This window comes from Castanea sativa, chromosome 5 (genome assembly GCF_040712315.1).
Source record: "Castanea sativa cultivar Marrone di Chiusa Pesio chromosome 5, ASM4071231v1".
Taxonomy (NCBI): Eukaryota; Viridiplantae; Streptophyta; class Magnoliopsida; order Fagales; family Fagaceae; genus Castanea; species Castanea sativa.
In genome coordinates, this window is record NC_134017.1 from 78738852 (window position 1) to 78759556 (window position 20705).

General features: G+C 31.0%; 1 protein-coding gene across 1 annotated transcript; it reads left to right on the forward strand.

Annotated features, from left to right (window-relative positions):
• Positions 1 to 5112: 5112 nt before the first annotated feature.
• LOC142636707 (lupeol synthase-like) lies at positions 5113 to 18915 on the forward strand. Its single transcript, XM_075810994.1, has 19 exons — positions 5113 to 5196; positions 6544 to 6775; positions 7582 to 7767; positions 7909 to 7998; positions 8163 to 8351; positions 8864 to 8948; positions 9329 to 9495; positions 9590 to 9778; positions 9920 to 10033; positions 14713 to 14832; positions 15007 to 15129; positions 15453 to 15551; positions 15649 to 15705; positions 16315 to 16361; positions 16538 to 16681; positions 16838 to 17015; positions 17190 to 17270; positions 18023 to 18106; positions 18604 to 18915. The coding sequence occupies exons 2-19, from the start codon at positions 6578 to 6580 to the stop codon at positions 18712 to 18714; spliced, it is 2262 nt and encodes a 753-aa protein (XP_075667109.1). The 5' UTR covers positions 5113 to 5196; positions 6544 to 6577; the 3' UTR covers positions 18715 to 18915.
• Positions 18916 to 20705: the final 1790 nt, after the last annotated feature.

The window sequence follows — 20705 nt, forward strand, 5'->3', positions numbered from 1 at the left end:
AATTAGAATGAAACCAATGAGACTATTAGATATAAATCTCACTCTAATTAAAAAGATTCAAGTCCTTTACCATTGGCAAAAGCCACAAAACCCATAAAAATGTGTAGCATATTTTCTATTTGCCTAGCTCCTTGCATCATACATTGCCTATCTGTGTCATTGATTTTCTTAAGGTTATTATGCACTAATAACCTAAAGTTTTACCAAATAGAACAATTTTCTTTACCTGAAAATTGTCAAATATAGTGGGTTTTAGTTAGCTTAACTAGTATATTTTTTTATAGTTGAATAAAAAAATTTGGGGTTCAATCCTTACCTATGCCAAAAACAGATTGGTGTTTTGGTATGATGATAATGAGTATAATCATCAAAAGTAGACGTTATAAGTTGAAACTCTATAAATAAATAAAAATATGTCAAATATAAATTATTGTATTATAGGTAAATCATATGATGTATCTATATAATTTTATTGTTGTGTTGAGTAATGGTATAGTTGGATGTTGATAAATCAATAGTTATAATGAGGAGAGAAAATTTGAACCCTGGAAGTTTCTGTTAGAAATGCCAAGAGGTTGTAGTTGAGGGATCAAGATCCTCTAAAGTTTTTAGGGTACTTAATCATATAGAGTTCTTTTAATTTTAAGGGGAAATTATAACTTACCCATTTATGGTTTGTTTGAAATTCAACTCACCTACTTGGGGTTTCATTTTTGACACTTTACGCACCTATGATTCATTCCGTCAATGCTTTGTAATCCACCTCCCCACATGTTGTTAGTCTAACACGTTTTATCCCAAATCATAAAACAAAATAGATAAAACACTCCTCTCCCCAAAACACACTCTCACGCTTGCTCACCCACTCAAAACCGAGGATGCTACCCACTACCCACCTGAGATCTTAGATGGAGGATCATCTGGGTAATTTCATGCAAGGAAACTAAGGAAGAAGGAGATGTGTGGATTCATTCTTGATTCTAGGTTTTGATCGTTACCCACTTTTGATTTTTTGTTAACATTTTTGGTCTTGATCCGTTTGGGTTTCTTTCTTAGGGGTGAGTTCCTTACTTTCTTAGATTTAAGTTTTAGGCATTTGAATTTCTGGATATTCTTTTCTTCAATTCTTGGAATTTCTGGGTGATAGAGGAATGGGTTCAATCAGCCCATATAATATATGATGTTGATATAGTATATACAGTGGCGGAGCTAGAAATTTAGGTCAGAGGGGGCAAGATTAGAAGACAAGATTAAAAATAAAAAAATGAATCTAAAAAAAAATTATCAATATTAATAACAAAAGAAATAAACAACTATATGCTAATGTAATTATCATATAAAATCTAACATAAAATCATGGTTTTAAAAACCAGTACGGTAAAAGAATCGAAAAAGAGATTGGTTACCGGTTTTTTGGTTAGACCGGTGGTCAAACCGATAACATCATAAATAATATAATTAATTTTTTAAAATAGTAAAAATATATATTTTAAGTTTTTTTAACTAAGAATATTCAAATTAAACATATATATATATATATATATATATATAATTTTTAAAAATAACGTGAGTTTAGTTTTCATGTATTAAATTTAGGAATAAAAATAACAAAACCTAACAGTAATAGTTTTAATTTTCCAATGATATTTTTTTAACAAATCTAGTGGAGCACTTGTGGCAATAATATAATGACTTGTAATATCATCTAATATTAATATGAAGTGTCTTGTTCCCAACATTTGTACAATACTTTCACAACAAATCATGTGTGGTAAGTTGTTATTGATTTTAATTTGAACACACCACTTCAATTATTTTTATTCACTAGTATTAGCTAGTAACTACCCTGCACTTAAGATTTATTGTAAAATTTTTTTGAAAATATTGTGGTAGCATTTTTTAATTTTAATTTCTTATTTTTTATTTTATTTTTCCTTTATCTCTTTTTTCTTCATCCACACATTTTTTTATTCTTTTTTTCTCTTTTTTTCTCCTTCACACATATTATTTCCCTTCTCTTTGATCTCTATCTTCACTTTTGATCACTTTTCTTTTTACTTTTCTTTTCTACCAGACTACCACTTCATCCACTCCATATTCCATAACATATCAATGTACTATATTATAATTATATGTAAAAAATTTTGCAAGTTCAAGAGGGGCAGGATAATTATATATAAAAAAAATTTGCAAGTTCAGGGGGCACCTGCCCCCCCTCACCCCCCCCTCCCTCCGCCCCTGAGTATATACCATAGAAATAAGAAGACTAGGAGTGAGATGTATGATTGCAATGTATTAGATTTGTAATTTATCAATTTCTAAATTAACTTGAAGATCTTGGTATTAAGATAATTTTTTTTTCTTTCCTCATTTAATACTACATCTTCAAACGTTTAATAAAGTGAAAGGCATTTAAGATTGTAAGAATTTATAGGCCTCTAGCCATACTATTGTCATACGATGAGGGTAAACATTAGGATGAATTTGAATTACAAACAAATTCTAATTGGATCAAATTTGGATAGTTTCTATCTTATCGTAATCTATACAATCTGATAAAATTTGGTTTACTCCATTTTTCTCTATTGATCTTTTTTATTTCTCCTTATTTCTACACTTTCTGGCATAATTGAATGTAATTATTTTTTTTTTTTTTTGAAAATTTGTTAGGAATTTAGATATAATAGTACTTACTCTTTGAAAATTTTATTTCGCTTTTTTATATGCCACTGCCACCATCACAATACTTACAATCACAATAAATACGGATATCTTAGGGCACGTACACATTAGCATGTTTGATTTTATATACAAATAGTACTTACTCCTTGATTTTATTTGTTAGGATTTTTTATGCCACTGCCACCATCTCTTCTATGCTTGAAATTTTGTAAAACAGGTACAAGGAAAATGATATTCAGGGAGAAAAAAAAACAAAAGTAGAAACGTAGGAGAAATTGCAAAGAAAATGGAAAGAAATACTTAATATAATAACCACCATTAACTCAGCACTCAATTCCTTCTTTACCATCTCCTGCATCACCGCCATTAACTCAGCACTCAATTATATAGGAAAGAATGGATATAATATAATAAATAAATGAACGAAGCAATCAAACACTCTGTCACTGGTGGTGCAACACGAAAAGCCTGGCCCCATGAAAGAACAGCTTCATAGGTGGTAGCAAATGAACGAAGCAATCAAACACTCCCAGACATAAAATAATAATAAAAATTTCACTTGTTTCCTGAACACAAGACCATGTGAGAGAACGAGAGAAGATATAGATGACGATGGAGAGAAAGTTAATGCTGTTTTTTATTTTATTTTTAGAAAGCTGTTTTTTATTTTTCTATTTTTAATAAAAAGAATTAATGACTTACTTACTCATTTCTAGGGAACAATAAATACATAACTATGAGTGTTTTTTTCACCTTTAGATCTAAAACAAATCAATAGTCTAAAAAAGGTGTAACTCTTGTGAAGTTACACTAGGTGTTACTTGAACCTATCTCATATATATATATATATATATATTTAATTGGATACGAATATTAACAAATCCACCGTTAGATTACATTATCTTCGTATATTCTTTATACTTGCAAAATTTTAAGGTAATAAAAAAATAATAACCATGTCATCAATCAATTGTTAAAATTCAATTTTTTGTAGTTTAAATAGTGCATAAAAGATGAGCTTATGGATCAAATGGTAAATAGTATCTAATTGATATGAAAATTGGCATGCAGGTTAAGAACATATAAAACATGTAATTCAATGGTTGGATTTTCAAAATATTAATTCAATAACAAGTTATTAAGTGTAACTTGAACCCAGGTGTAACTTGAACCCAACTCATATATATGGGCTGGGTTAAAGTTACACCTGGTGTAACTTTAAGTAATGTTAGACCACTTAATATTTTTTAATTGGATGCGAATATTAACAAATCCACTTTTAGATTATATTATCTTCGTATATTATTCATGCTTGCAAAATTTCAAGGTAATAAAAAATTAATAACCATGTCATCAATCAATTGTTAAAATTCAAATTTTTGTAGTTTAAAATAATGCATAAAAGATAAGCTTATAGATCAAATGATAAATAATATCTAATTGATATGAAAATTGGCATGCATGTTAAGAACATATAGAACATGTAATTCAATGGTTGCATTTTCAAAATATTAATTCAATAAAAAGTTATTAAGTGATGTAACATTACTTACAGTTACCCCAAATATAACTTGAACCCAACTATATATTTATATATATATATATAGGGATGAAAGGTGGTGTAGGAAATATTGGTGGGGTCTGGAGGAATCACCAATAATTAGATCTGGTGGTTGGTATAAGGGTTCTTTGTCTTTTTTGATGGAAAACAACCTCCACCTCCACCACCAATATTTCCTACACTATCTTTCATCCCTGAAGTTGGTATGACATGTAGACTTGCATTGGAAGAGCTTCAATCAACTTTTATTGATTGTCAAGGATGTATATATACCCCTCTTTTACTTCTCAAGCTTTTTGTTTCCTCTCCAGCACGTAGCACACACATCTTCATAAATGTAGCCGAATTTGTATTATTATTATGCCCAAAAGTCGGCTGGACAAGAAAAAAATGTTTCGAATTAAGGAAATGTTACTATTTAAGGAGTCGGCCAACTACCTCATTTAATGAGGTCTTTTACTAAAAGTGGGGGGAACTCAAATGACCTCATTAAATAGTAACATTTCCTTAATTGGAAACATTTTTTTCTTCTCCAGCCGACTTTTGGGCATAATAATAATAATACAAATTCGGCTACATTTATGAAGATGTGTGTGCTACGTGCTGGAGAGGAAACAAAAAGCTTGAGAAGTAAAAGAGGGGCAAGGGTTAGGTCTACTGCACAAAAAATCTGTTAAGATGTGGGTAGATCACAATAGTATATCATACTATATAAAGTCTTAGGGAGTGGAAAAGAAGATAGTGCAGTTTTTTTTTTTTTTTTGAAATACTATAAAGAGAGCCATATTCGACCATAGAGAGAAAAAGTGAGTTTTTGTTTACTCAACTTGTATCTCTAATTTATTGTAAACTCAGATTTGACTTAAACTTGAGTACTGTAATTCTATTTTATATAGTACGGATTTTTTGATGTTGTCCTGTAGTGTTTCTCTCTAAGCCAAAGAGTTTTCACGGTAAGATTTGGTGTTCTTATGTTATTAAGGCTGTAAATGAGTCAAGTTTTGTCGAGTAGTGTGTGTTTGAGCTTGGCTCGTCAATAAAAATCAATGGCTTAAGCTTAGCTTGAGTTTGAGACAAGCCTAAAAACAATGTTTGAACCCGAGCTTTTGAGAATGCCAAAAAGCTTGTGTTTGGCTTGGCTTGATTAATTAATCAAGCCAAGCTTGAGCTTAAAATTAAGCTCAAACTCGAGCTCAAGTCAAGCTTTTTAGCTTGAGATCTAGAAAAATTACATCATCAAGTGCTTATATCACCAAAAATCAAATAAACAATATATATATATATATATATATATATATACTCATTTTATCATGCTTCTAACACTCGTGATTAGAAATTGTTTAAATTACAACTTTATGTAATCAAATCCATCTATCATCATTCATTGTCTATAGCTTGAGTAATTGTTCAAAATACAATTTTTACATCCACATTTGTCATTCGTGCAACTATAATTTTCACAAATCTAAATAAATTGACATTCCAAAACATATATGAATAAACAAGTTATAAATTAATATTCCAAAACATAGATGTAATGTCATAATAATGAGTTTATTTAGTAAACATATATCAAGCTATAAACAAGCCTAAGTTCGGCATATTTTGTATCGAGCCTTATTGTTCACGAGCTTGTTCATGAACAATCTGTTTTGCTTGAGCTCGGCTTGTTTATCAAACAAGCCTAAAATTTAGGTTCAAGCTTGGCTTATTTGTAAACAAACGAACATAAACAAGTTTTTTATCAAGCCGAACTCAAGTTGTTCATGAATAAATTGGTTTGTTTACATCCTTATATGTTGTTGTGTTTCTGTTGTGCTTGCTAAAATTTATTCCATTTATATTGATTTTTCAAAAACAATCACAACAACCCATATCAATAGATGAAAAAAATAATGTGTCTACTTGTTGATTGTTGCAAATAAAAACACACTTGAAAACCATAAATTTTGTTTTGTTTTGTGCGTGTGTGTGTTTTTTTTTTTCTTTCTTTTTTCCTTATTTTTACGGATAAAGGCTATGACAACATTATGTTAATAAGTAATTCTAATGATTGATTATCAATCAATTTAACTACATAATTTAATCTCTTGAATAATTGTTGGATCATGTTAACAGGTACTCTTAGGACAATTGTTAATAAATCATATTAAGAAAGTTTTGACATCAATTTTATAAAAAATATAAAAAGTTGTTAACCAAATTAATTACTTTACCATTTTTTCATAAAATATTTCTATAAATGGTTCATAAATCAATGCCCTTAGGGCATTTTTTTACACTTTCCATTGTTGTTACAGGTGCTAGCTAGCTATCTTTCTCTTCTAAAAGAAAATGTGGAAATTAAGGATTTGTGAAGGTGGAGGGCTAAGTTTAATGAGCGTGAACAATTATGTGGGAAGAGAGTATTGGGAGTTTGATCCGAACGCTGGAACATTTGAGGATAAAGCTGAAGTTGAAAGATATCGTGAAGAGTTTCGAAGAAGCCGGTTTAAAACCAAACAAAGTGCCGATCTTCTCATGCAAATGGAGGTGCGATTTAGCCACTGTATCTCACATTTTTCTTCTCATTTGTCTTCAACTCTCTTTCTTAAACTCTAGTAGCAATAAGGTATATTCCACAAAAATATAAAAATAAAAAAATAAAAAAAAGAAGAAGAAGAAAGAAAGAAAGAAAAAGAAAAAGTAACAAACCATATCTTTATGAAGACCTTTGAAATGGATTTTTACCCTCTTGTTTCACTGTAAAATGTTTTACGGAAAGCATTTCTAGCATTTTATCGTGCTTATTTTATTATAAAATTTGGTTAAACTTGAAAATTTTTTCCGTTAATTATAAAATTTTTTCGTAAAATGTTTTATCTTTCAAGAACTTGGTGTAATATTTTAAAAAGACAAATAGTCTCTTCTCTTGCTATTTGGTGGCTGGGAAGCTAGTAGAGGCGATCTGATTGTTGGATTCGCCTGTCTTGCAGTTGAGAGATGTTATAAATGTTGAGAAATGTTAATATTTATAGGACGTTTTTTCAGTTGTCACTGTCCCTAACAATGGTGCATCCCTACACACTGTATCTCCACCTTTTTATTCCTAAAGGAATGTGTGATGACTTCCTAGAGGAGTTTTGCTTGGAGAAGCAATGCAATTCTTCAAGAAGATGTATGATGCATCCTATTACAATATAAAGAGTGCAAGACCCTCATTTGCACCTCACTCAAATTCTCTTCTGCATAACTAGATTTTCTGCATGTGATTATCACTCTCATGGGATTCCAATGCTTTGTGACCAACAATTTGATTCAATATTTCAACTCTATAATTATGAATTTATTGGTTTCAGTTAAGAAAGGAGAATCCCAGGATTCAAATTCCACCACCTGTGAAGGTGAAAGACATGATAGATGTGACAGAAGAGACAGTGGCTATCACATTGAGGAGAGGTCTTGGCTTCTTGTCCTCCATTCAGACCCATGATGGCCACTGGGCCGGTGATCTCGGTGGCATGATGTTTACAATGCCCCACTTTGTTAGTTTTGCACTCCGCCCTTATTTATTTAGTTATCTCTATTCTCTTTTTTCTAGTTGAATTTGAAAACTTGTTGGAAGCATAAAAGAATGCTTAAATATTTGAAGAAGGAATAAATTTGTAAAATATTTCGACATGCAGGTTATAGTTCTTTACATCACTGGATCTCTTCATTCTGTTTTATCTTCAGAACACCAAAAGGAAATCAGGCGCCACACATACAATCACCAGGTAATGTAGAGATGATGTGAAAAATTAGGTCATTGGCATTGTAAAGGTTGTTTACTTTAATTGTTAGGCCAACTCATAAATTGTTGAACGAATTCAACCATGGGTAACAGTGTTGGTTTTGCTGTTGGTCGAATAAATCATTCTCATGGAAATACTTATTGCAGAATACAGATGGAGGATGGGGTTTACACATAGAGGGACAAAGCTCCATGTTTGGTTCGGTTCTTAACTATGTTACCTTAAGGTTGCTTGGGGAAGAACTTGAGGAAATGGCTGTGGCCAGAGGTCAGAAATGGATTCTTGACCATGGTGGTGCAACTCTTATACCATCTTGGGGAAAGTTTATTCTTTCGGTATGAATGCTTCAACCAATTTTTTTTTTTTTTTTAAATATAGCTTTTGATTATAATGTTATAAAATGAGATGTTTTAATACAAAAATTATTAAGTACTCTAGAAGTATGATGACTTGGTGCTCTCACCTCGCATATACATGGTGGACCTAATATTAAATTTAAATAGTGGAACCTGCAATGAATGTAAAATAGAGGAGTGTTGTGTCACCATATTCTAAAAGTACTTAAGAACCACTCATTTTAATGAACTATAATTTGGGACGAAGAAAGTATATAATAGATCATCAATAATATCAAAACTTTCAAAAATCCATACAATATTGTAGAATTGACAAGCATTGCATGTATCTCATCCAAGGGGTGGATAAATTAATGATGACTTAATAAGGTCGGTTCAAATTAACTAAATAGGTGAACTTTCTAATGGTTGAAAATTCAAATTAATTCCATGTTTTACCCCCATTGTTGACATATATATATTGAGAAAATATATGATTGTTGATATTGTAGGTACTTGGAGCATATGAATGGTCAGGCTGCAATCCAATGCCTCCAGAATTTTGGCTTGTACCTTCGTTTTCTCCCTTCCATTCAGGTGTCAAGATGGCACATTGAATAATTTTTGCTGCTTTTACCGTTAATAAAAGAAAGGATCTCCGCTAGATAAAGAAGACTTTCTCCCATAAGCAACAAAAAAAAAAAAAGACTTCGTCCCCAGCTTTTTTTGCTTAGGATTACTTATCAATCTTTTTTGCTGTTTGTAGTTATTTTGGTATAGTGCTTTTAGTAATCTTCATTTCCATATCTAAAAGCTCTATTACTAATTAAGATGGCGCTTTGTTCAAAAGATTAATTGAGTACTCTTCCAAAGATTAGCTTGCCTTTTTGTCATCTCAGAAACAATATCAATCTAAGTTGTTTCTATTTAGGTTAGTATATTCCATCTAATTATAATTCTAATCTTTTGCATTGTAGGGAAAATGAGTTCGCTTTCTCGTTTGATTTATATGCCAATGTCATATCTATATGGAAGGAGGTTTGTTGGTGAAATTTCAAGCTTGATTCAGTCCCTGAGACAAGAAATTTATATTGAACCTTACCACCAAATTAATTGGCAAAAAACTCGAAATATGTGTGCCAAGGTAGGTTTAACGATGGAATTCCAAACTCTAAAAAACTGATTCTCATGAAATGTATCCAAGTATTTATTTGGTAATGTTAAGTTTATTATGTTAGGAGGATCTCTACTACCCACACCCTTTAGTGCAAGACATGCTATGGGAATTTCTTTATAAGGTTGGGGAACCTCTTTTTTCAAGTTGGCCCTTCTCTATACTTAGAGAGAAGGCTTTAAAAGTGGCAATGGAGCATATTCATTATGAAGACGAGAACAGTAGGTACCTTTGCATTGCAGCAGGACAGAAGGTAATTTTAACTAAACTTGTGGTGAGAATATCTATAACATTGGGTAATTTAAAATGAGAACAATGATAACTTGTGCATATTACAGCTATTATAAATTGAATTTGGAATATAAATATTGTACATTGATTACTTAAACTACAGGTGTTGTGCTTGCTATCATGTTGGGTTGAGGATCCAAATTCAGAGGCTTATAGGTTTCATCTTGCCCGAGTGAAAGATTACTTATGGATTGCTGAAGATGGCCTTAAAATTCAGGTGATTATCACGAAATTTAATGCCTTATACTTTGAGGTTTTCCATGTTAAATTGTACTGCTAAGAGGTATTATTATGGCCTAAAATTCCGAAGCTTATTTTATATATATATATATATATATATATATACATACTTCAAGAGCAAGAAAAACAATCCTAACCCTACTTGTTGTGCATGAATGAAAAATCTGGTTTTGTATCTCATACAAAACACATAACGGAAGCAACAAACAAAGATCTATTCCTTCATGATTGATAACGTGCACTATGTAAATTTTAGAATTTAAGAACAAGATAGCGTACCTTGGTATGGAGAAATTCAAAACAAAGATTAGAAGCACTTGGGAACACTTTTAATCTTCACTCAAATTCCACTTTACGCCCAAGATGTGTGGTCTCTCAATCAGTTTTCAAAGGGAGAATGAAAGTGTACCTCACACTCTCTCTTTTTCTTTTTCTTTTTCTCAACACTTATAAAAAATTCTGTATGTTTCTCTCTTTATAACTAACTGATTATCTAATTGGGCTGGCCTATTGGGCCTTTCCAAATGGGTTTTAGTGTGACTTGGAGTAGGACCAAAAGGGACCAATAAGACACTAGCTCCAATGGGCCTTGGGCTTTTTCATCAACTCTTGACAAATCCAAAGTTACCATTAATTATATTTAATACCGCTATATAAATATAATTGCACTCTAGGTCTTATTAATAAATTATATCCCAAGACTTTATTATACATGTAACCCCTTCATATAAAATATTCGTAGTAATACAAAGTCATGAATGAAGACTGCCACTTTGTAAATTACTACATCTTATCCTTAAGTACCCAGTTTAATCCTTTAAAGTTATTCATTATATATTTATGAAATCCAATTTCATATATATATATATATATACTTTAGTAATTTCTTACCAAAGTGGTTAGGCCTAACTCTCTAAATAACTGAACCCATTAAACTTATCTCAAGGGAATATTTTATATCTTCGTTAAAAGATTATGAATTCCATCTTGAGAATATATGTTCCATCAACACTAAATGTGGTTGCCCAACATAGTGAGGTTTTAACCGTCACTTTAGATCTCACTCTTGATATCAAAGCAACCTACATCTCATGATTAGGTCCATTATTCTCTCAGGATTAAGAGTTCATGCAAATAGAAGTCGTGAAATTTATTATTCATTTGACAATCGTTAGGAGAATAATAAATCTCACAGCGGTTCAATTCAATATGTCTTAACTCTTAAAACATATCAACATATCAACTAGAAGTCTCCACTTCCATGATCAAGACAAATCATCTTAGTTGATACGTTATAGTTTTCGCAGATGAAATGCCCAATTTCATCACCGACTACGAACTATAAATTCTAAGTTTACAAAGAACTTGTGACTTATATCTTCTGTGACTAAATCACATAAATCAAATACTATGCATCTCATGGACTATATGATAATGTCCTATATTCATGTTACCATTATTTTAGATAATAATAAAACAACTTTATTAAACACAACATTAAATCATACATAATGTTATACATAGCATCATACAATAGGATTTAAGGGCACACATCCTAACAATCTCCCACTTGCCCTAAAGACTATTGTGCACTAATCTAACTCTCATTCTCTCTAAATGTGACTCGAAAGTAGGTTTTGGTAAAAGGATCTGCTAAATTATTTGCACTTTTAATCTTTGCTATCACAACATCTCCACGAATAACAATGTCTCGAATGATGTGATACTTCCTCTCAATGTGCTTTCTTTTCTTGTGATTCCTTGGATCTTTGGATTGTGCAACCGCTCCACTATTGTTGCAAAACAATGTGATGGGAACTTGTTCCATTCTCATAACACCAAGATCAGAAAGGAATTTCTTGAGTCAAACAGCTTCCTTTGCTGCTTCACAAGTAGCAACGTACTCAGCTTCCATGGTGGAGTCCGCAATACAAGATTGCTTAACACTCCTCCAACTTATGACTCCACCTCCCAAGGTGAAAACACATCCTGAAGTGGATTTTTTGAAATTTAGATCTGACTGAAAGTCTGAATCTGTATAGCCAATGGAAATCAAATCCTCACTATAGTAAACAAGCATATAATCTCTCGTTCTCCGTAGATACTTGAGAATATGCTTTACAGCTTGCCAATGTTTTGGTCCTGGAATTGATTGATATCAGCTGACCATGCCAACTGAATAACAAATATCTGATCTAGTACAAAGCATGGTATACATGAGACGTCCCACTGCAGAAGCATAAGGAACTTGTCTCATAATATTTTCTTCCTCTTGAGTCTTAGGCCTTTGGTCATCAGATAGAGGAACTCTATGTCTAAAAGGAAGCAATCTTTTCTTGGAGTTTTGCATGCTAAACCGTTCTAGGACATTATCTATATACCTAGCTTGTGATAAGCCTAACATCTTATTCTTGCGATCTCGCCAAAGCTTGATCCTTAAAATAAAGTTAGCCTCACCCAAGTCCTTCATATCAAATTGGCTTGACAACCAAACTTTAACCGATGACATCACCCCTACATCATTCCCAACGAGTAGAATATCATCAACATAAAGCACTAGGAACATTACTACTTTGTCTCGATGTCTTTTGTACACACATGGTTCATCAAGATTTTGTTCAAAACCAAATGACTTGATTGCTTGATCAAATTTGATGTTCCATGACCTAGATGCTTGCTTAAGTCCATAAATAGACCTATTCAACTTGCATACCATATGCTCTTGGTTCTTTGCTATGAAACCTTCTGGTTGCATCATGTATATTTCTTCTTTAAGATTGCCATTAAGAAATGCAGTCTTGACATTCATTTGCCAAATCTCATAATCATAATGAATAGCAATGGATAAGAGAATTCTAATAGATTTAAGCACGGCTACTAGCGAAAAACTTTCATCATAATCAATACCTTCTATTTGTGTATACCCTTTCGCCGCTAGTCTTGCTTTAAAGGTTTCAATATTTCTATTTATCCCTCTCTTCCTCTTGTAAATCCATTTGTAACCAACAGGTTTAATGCCGTTAGGCACCTTTACAAGATCCCATACATGATTGGAATACATAGAATCCAATTCAGATTTCATAGCTAGGACCCAATGATATGCATCTATATCATTTATTGCCTCTTCATAAGTGTAGAGATCCGATTCAGCCTCTTCTGAAATAGGTACATAAGTTTCTCCCAAACCTCTAAATTTTATAGAAGGTCGAACAATTCTCTCACTACGACGAGCCACTTGTGTACTAGACATCTCATGAGTAATATCTTATGTTGTATTCAATACAGCCACATCATCCCTAGTTTCATCCATTGGTTGTTCAACTATAGGTTCATCTATTTCAGCCAATACAACTTTACTTCTAGGATTAAAATTATTCACATAATCATCTTCCAAAAATTTGGAATGGGTGCTAACAAACACTTTGTTATCCTTATAATTATAGAATAAATAACCCTTGGTTTCCTTTGAATACCCTAAAAACATGCATACTTCCGTTTTAGCTTCCAACTTATCAGACTTCCCTTTCAACACATGTGCTGGACATCCCCAAATGTGGAAATATTTCATACTAGGCTTGCGCCCACTCTATAATTCCTTAGGTGTGTTGGGAACAGATTTTGATGGAACCAAATTCAAAACATGCATAGCAGTTTTTAGTGCATATCCCCAAAAAGAAACCGGTAAAGTTGAGTAACTCATCATGGACCTAACCATTTCCAAAAGAGTCTTATTCCTTCTTTCCGCTACACCATTTTGTTGGGGAGCTCCAGGTGCAGTCAATTGGGATATAATCCATTAAACTTATCTCAAGGGAATATTTTATATATTCGTTAAAAGATTATGAATTCCGTCTTGAGAATATATGTTCCATCAACACTAAATGTGGTTGCTCAACATACTGAGGTTTTGACCGTCACTTTAGATCTCACTCCTGATATATCAAAGCAACCTACATCTCATGATTAGGTTCATTATTCTCTCAGGATTAAGAGTTCATGCAAATATAAGTCATGAGATTTATTATTTATTTGACAGTCGTTAGGAGAATAATAAATCTCATAGCGGTCCAATTCAGTATGTCTTAACTCTTAAAACATATCAATATATCAACTAGAAGTCTCCACTTCCATGATCAAGACAAATCATCTTAGTTGATACGTTATAGTCTTCGCAGATGAAATGTCCAATTTCATCACCGACTACGAACTATAAATTCTAAGTTTACAAAGAACTTGTGACTTATATCTTCTGTGACTAAATCACATAAATCAAATATTATGCATCTCATGGACTATATGATAATGTCCCATATTTATGTTACCATTATTTTAGATAATAATAAAACAACTTTATTAAACACAACATTAAATCATACATAATGTCATACATAGCATCATACAATAGGATTTAATGGCACACATCCTAACAGTGCAAACGCTAGAATCCTACTGTCGGGTTAATCTAGCTTCACTGTTTGCTATTTATTATATAAAAAAGAAGATTAAAAAAATCACATGCATGATTCATGGCAATAACTGAATATGGATAACAAAATTAATTTTTACTAAAAAAATTTCAATGATCAATATTTCAATATGTTAAATTTGTGAGCTTAAATAATTATGACTATAATGTATAATATGACTTAATTATAGGGTACACCTTCCCAAACATGGATCACTAGCTTTGCTATTCAAGCAATTATCTCCTGTGGTTTTAACGAAGAATATCGACACTCTCTTTTGAAAGCACATGATTTTATCAAAAATTCACAGGTATGTGCATTCTTGTCGGATTAAATGTTTTACTAATTAACATCGTTTAAAACTTAGATTCCTTTAAGTGATTTTTTAGTAGGACTTAACTTGTGATTTTTTATGACTTACTATTCTTCATTCTACGTACCTCTAAAGTCTTCAATTCATAAATTTATTTTGGTCGCTCTCAAGGTCCAAAGAAACCCTTCAGGTGATTTCACCAAAATGTATCGTCATATCTCTAAAGGTGCATGGGTATTCTCAACTCCAGATAATGGGTGGCAAGTTTCAGATTGTACAGCGGAAGCACTAAAAGTAATTTTTTTTTTTAATATAAGTATTAATGAAAAACATATATACAGTTCTTTAAATGTTGTACATAAGGTTTGTTCATTTAGATTTAACTACAATGCAGCAATATTATCTTTTCTGAAAGATAATTAAATTGAACCATGTGATTTATTGATCCATGCAATCAAATGATTAGATTTAATTGTGAAATTCAGTACAACACATAAGAAATTGCACCTTTGATTTTGCCCTCAGCATTATTAGCTAGTTAGGAAATTTGGAGGTTCTACTCACAATATCAATCAGCTTTGACTGTTCTTTTAATTAATTTCCTTCCAATTTCATAGGCTGCTCTAATGCTTTCAAAAATTCCATCGGAGATTGTTGGAAGAAAATTAGATACAACATGCTTGTACAATGCTGTTGATGTCATTCTCTCTTTCCAAGTAAGCAGAGTCTTTACTATAGATATATGCTAACATCCTTTTGTTAACTCCAATAAATCACTGTGATTAATAATTTTTCATTTATAAATATTCTCAGAGTAATAACGGGGGGTTTTCAGCATGGGAGCCAGTCAGATCATCTCGTTGGTTTGAGGTACTCCTGATTTATTGCATTAATTTTATTTTAAGGAGTATTGATAAGAGTACTACAATTTTTTTTTACAATGAGCTTATAAACTGATGTGTCACGAATCACACAGAGAAAATTCAAATATACATTCAGTGTCATATCAATCTGTAAGTTTTATGTAATAAAACTTGTAGTCTCTTTCACATTATTTCCTATTTGATATAAGTATGGCTTTTAGTTATAACTTGCAATATTGTTTTTTCTTGATTTCATTCATTACTCATTTTTCAATTTTGATAAATTGCTCTACATTCTTAATGATATTTATTCTTAATATTTTGTCCAACAATCTTCATTAGAGGGATACTATAGTTGGTGTAGGAAACAATTTATTTGTAAGAAAACTTCCATTAGGGAAAAGTATGTGGATCCATTAGGAAGCAAATAAAGTCTGTAAGAAAGTTTCCAGGTCTAGCAAGATTTAAGATTTTTTTTTTCTCTGTATATGTATCTTAAATACATAATTTTGTTTATGCAATTGTACATTTAGGAAGGCAATGGGCTTCAATATTAAACAAAATACTTGCTTTAACGTGTGTAATTTACTTACAAAGTATTAATAATGTTTATCAGATGTTTAATCCAGCAGAGTTCATTGAGGATGCTTTGATTGAACGCGAGTATGCTTTCTAAACTATTTTAGATTTTTCCCAATTCATTCTATTATAAATTGTCATTTGTTTATGAAGTTTTTCTTTGGCTTTCAATTTTCATTTGCTCAAAGAAGTGTCTTGGTGGCTATCACTTCATGCAGTCTGATTTTTTTTTTTTTTTTTTTGGTTCTATCTTTTGTTAGGTATGTTGAATGCACATCATCAGCAATCCAAGCTTTGACACAATTTAAGGAATTGTACCCTGAATACCGCCCGAAGGATGTAGAAACTTGCATTGGAAAAGCATTGGATTACATTCAAATAACCCAAAATCCAGATGGATCGTGGTATATATTGTGCATCCTATCACTAAGAGTCGTGTTTTTTAGGCTTGAAAAGTTATTACTGTTTTTATATTTTATAAATGAGGTAAAACACTCGTTTTAGTATAACAAAATCCAATACCATCAATGGAAGTAAAAGAACCAGAAAACTGTGTACAGGTATGGATGTTGGGGAATTTGCTTTACTTATGGGACATGGTTTGGTGTAGAAGGATTGGTAACATGTGGGAAGAATTATAATAATTGCCCTTCAATTCGCAAGGCTTGTGATTTTCTACTCTCAAAGCAATTGCCTGATGGAGGTTGGGGAGAAAGCTATTTATCAAGCCAAAACAAGGTAACTCAAAAAATTCATTCCCTCATTCTTAACTACGTACGAAAATAACATATAAGCATAATACATTTAGGTGAGATTTGTAATCAATCACTATTTTTGCTTCAACCTTTATTATTGGAAACAGGTCTATACAAATTCTTACAAAAATTAAATTATTTAATGAGAGTATTGCAGGTGTATACAAATATAGAAAACAATCGTTCAAACTTGGTACAAACGGCGTGGGCATTGTTGGCTCTTATGAAAGCTGGGCAGGTGAGTCAAAACTTATTTATTTGATAAAAGAGAGTCAAACATATTGGTTATTGCTTCGCTAAGAGTCACTATCACATTTTATTTATTTATTTATTTATGTATACAGATATATGTTTCATTCTTTGATTTTGCGTTGCTTGTGTATGTGCATGTAAGTTTGAGAATTAAATCTTTAGTAAAGCAGTCAAAGAAAACCGAATCTCTATAAAGCATCAAGATATATAGGTTGAGTTAGTTCCTAAGGTACACCATTCAACAGCTTAATTTCTATTGTGTGTGTTTTTTCTTTTTAATAAATTCATTGCTAGATTAAATTGTCACCTTATATGTTACATATGTGCAAAATATAAAAACAACCAAAGATTAATAACCCTATCGTCTCAAAAAAATTAAAAAATAACCATGCCATGTACAAAATATTTAATTTTAAAATTTTTGGAACTTTAAAATTATGTACAAAAAATTAGTTTATAGACCAAAAATTATATAAGTTTTGATTGATACAAAATCTGAAATAAATGTTAAAAACATAGAAAAAATACATTATTTGATAATGGCGCTTTAAAAATTTTAAAAATTTAATATAAATTTATTAGGCGCTATACATTATAGAAGAGCTACGTTCGTTGTTACTTGTTTTTCTTTTTCTTTTCTTTTTTTTTTTAAAAAAAAAAACCTTTTTTGTTCGTCCTATTTTTCTTAATAACTAGATAATGTGTCTATTTTTTTTCTTCTTGTTTTTACTTATGCAGGCTGAGAGGGATGCAACACCTTTGCTTCGTGGCATAATGTTATTAATAAATGCACAAAATGAGATTGGTGGCTTTCCCCAACAGGTAAAACTTAGTGTCAATGTTTTATGGGAATTTAAAATTTAAAAAAAAAAAACACCAATTTCTCTTAGAGAAATGGTTAATAAATCATATTAGAAAAGTTTTTAACACCGTTTTCATGAGAAATATAAAAAACTATTAGAAAATTGATTGCTTTATCATTTTTTCATAAATTTTTTTAAAAATAATCCATAAATCTTAGAGCATTCATTAACATTTCTCATCTTTAAAATGTAACAATGTTCCCTCATCTCTTTTTATAATGACCAAGTTATCCCTTTTTGTTAAAATAATTGAAACTTTAAAAACTCTTTTTTTAATTGAATTTTCAAATAATTACGAAAAGATAAGGGAATACATTGTTACATTTTTTAACTAAAGGAAAACATTGCAATTGACATATACTTGATGGGAGAACACTGCCATTTACCCTTTATTTTATTGAACTACATGATTTCTTATATTTATTTTATGTGGGTGTTAATATGTATTTATCACAGGAAATTACAGGAGTTTTCATGAGGAATTGTGTGTTAAATTATTCATTGTTCAAAGATATCTTTCCAATATGGGCACTTGGAGAGTATCACAAGCATATTAGATTTGCTTAATATCTATGACAGTCATGGCAATGTATCGTGTTTTGAGCTCAAAGGCCTATAACCTTTTCTTTCTCATTGTTTCCTTTTGATTATGGAAAAGTTCATTTATCGAAAAATAAAGATCAGAACAAATTCAACCTTAAGAATTTGTGAATGTCATTGTGGTAAGAATAATTGAGTGGTTTATTCTGAATGTGATATAAATTTTAGTTTGTGTTTGTGGGAATTCACATCTAACTTGACAACTTTTTTTTTTTTTTTTTTCTATCCAATATTCTTCTTAAGACAATTTTTTTTTCTAACCTAAAACATTCATGTCCATCCCACCAAGGAAATATTTAGCATGCACAATTCATTTTTATGTGATTAATCACCTATTTCCAATTGATCTAGTATTCAAACCTACTTCAAATGGAAGTTAGAATCGCCAAGCCTATGTTAGAGTAAATTTGGTTTCAAACAAGAAAAATAAAATTAGTCATGAATTGGGATGGTGTTTGACACCTCACGTCAAGTGATCGATGATCACCTCATTTGGACTATTTCTCCTAAATTTTATTCCACAACAAATAAATAATATTATTGGTTTAGATTATGGGGTATATGTACCGTGCATATATCAATAAAAATTATATATATAGATGGGTTCAAGTTACACTTAGTGTAACTCTTTAGAGTTATACTTTTTCTTCGCCATTAAATTTAAGTAAATCTAACGGTCAAAAATATGAACTCATTAATGTTGATTATCATATCATCTATTATTTCTTATTTTTTGAATTTCCACATTTGTTTTTACTCCTAAAACTTTTCACATTATCTCTCTTCTCTCATCCTCTACTCAATTAGATTTAAGTAAATCTAACGGTCAAAAATATGAACTCATTAATGTTGATTATCATATCATCTATTATTTCTTATTTTTTGAATTTCCATATTTGTTTTTACTCCTAAAACTTTTCACATTATCTCTCTTCTCTCATCCTCTACTCAATATAGTCATCATGAAAAGACGTGATTGAGTTTATAGTTTGATCTATAAAGATTTGTGTTGGAGCATTATAGTTTGTTTCAACAATTGCACAAATGATACCATTATAAAGATATGTAGTTTGCATGCATGATACCATTATACAAAAAATCATTATGTTGGAGCATTATAAAAATTTGTTTCAACAATTGCACCAACAATTTGTTTTGTTTGTATAAGTTGCAAAATAAATATTTAAAGTCCAGGACTTTGAGATCGCAAAAGAAGCCTTTGAATTGGTTTTAAAGTCTTTGTATAACTTGGAGTAGAGGTGGTGTTTTCCTCACTGAGGATGCTGTGACGCTGAATTTTTTGATGTAGATTTGTAGTGAACTGGTACTAAAGTCTTTATATAAGATTCTAAATCCCTTTTTAAACTATTCCTAAGGGTCACGATATGGAAATTCAAAAAAAATATGGAAATAGAGATAGATATATGAAAATAAAATGTTCCAGGTATTTTGGTTGAGATTAATGTAAGCACATTTTGGGAATAGAGACAGGTATGGAAATTCAAAAAAATAAGGGACAATAAATGATATGGTAATCAGCATTAATGGGTTCATATTTTTTACCTTTAGATTTTCTTAAATCTAACGGTATAGAAAGAGTGTAACTCTAAAGAGTTACACTAGGTATAACTTAAACCCATCTTATATATATATATATATATATATATATATATATATATATATATATATATATATATATATATATTGTAAGCCCACTTAGTGTGCAAAACACTAGTGAATGTTTAGACCCTCAATTTCAAATAAACCAATACAAACTTATACTTAAACAAAAGATGTGCGGAATGATGAGTACAAGCAATACCCAGATAAATAAACAACTCTAAAACATAATTAATCACAACACAACAGTAATTAAAAGGCAAGAGTAAGGGTTAGAGAGATGTAAACAAAAAGACTACTCTCAACCCAAAACTACTTCCTCTTTTTGTCACGAATGA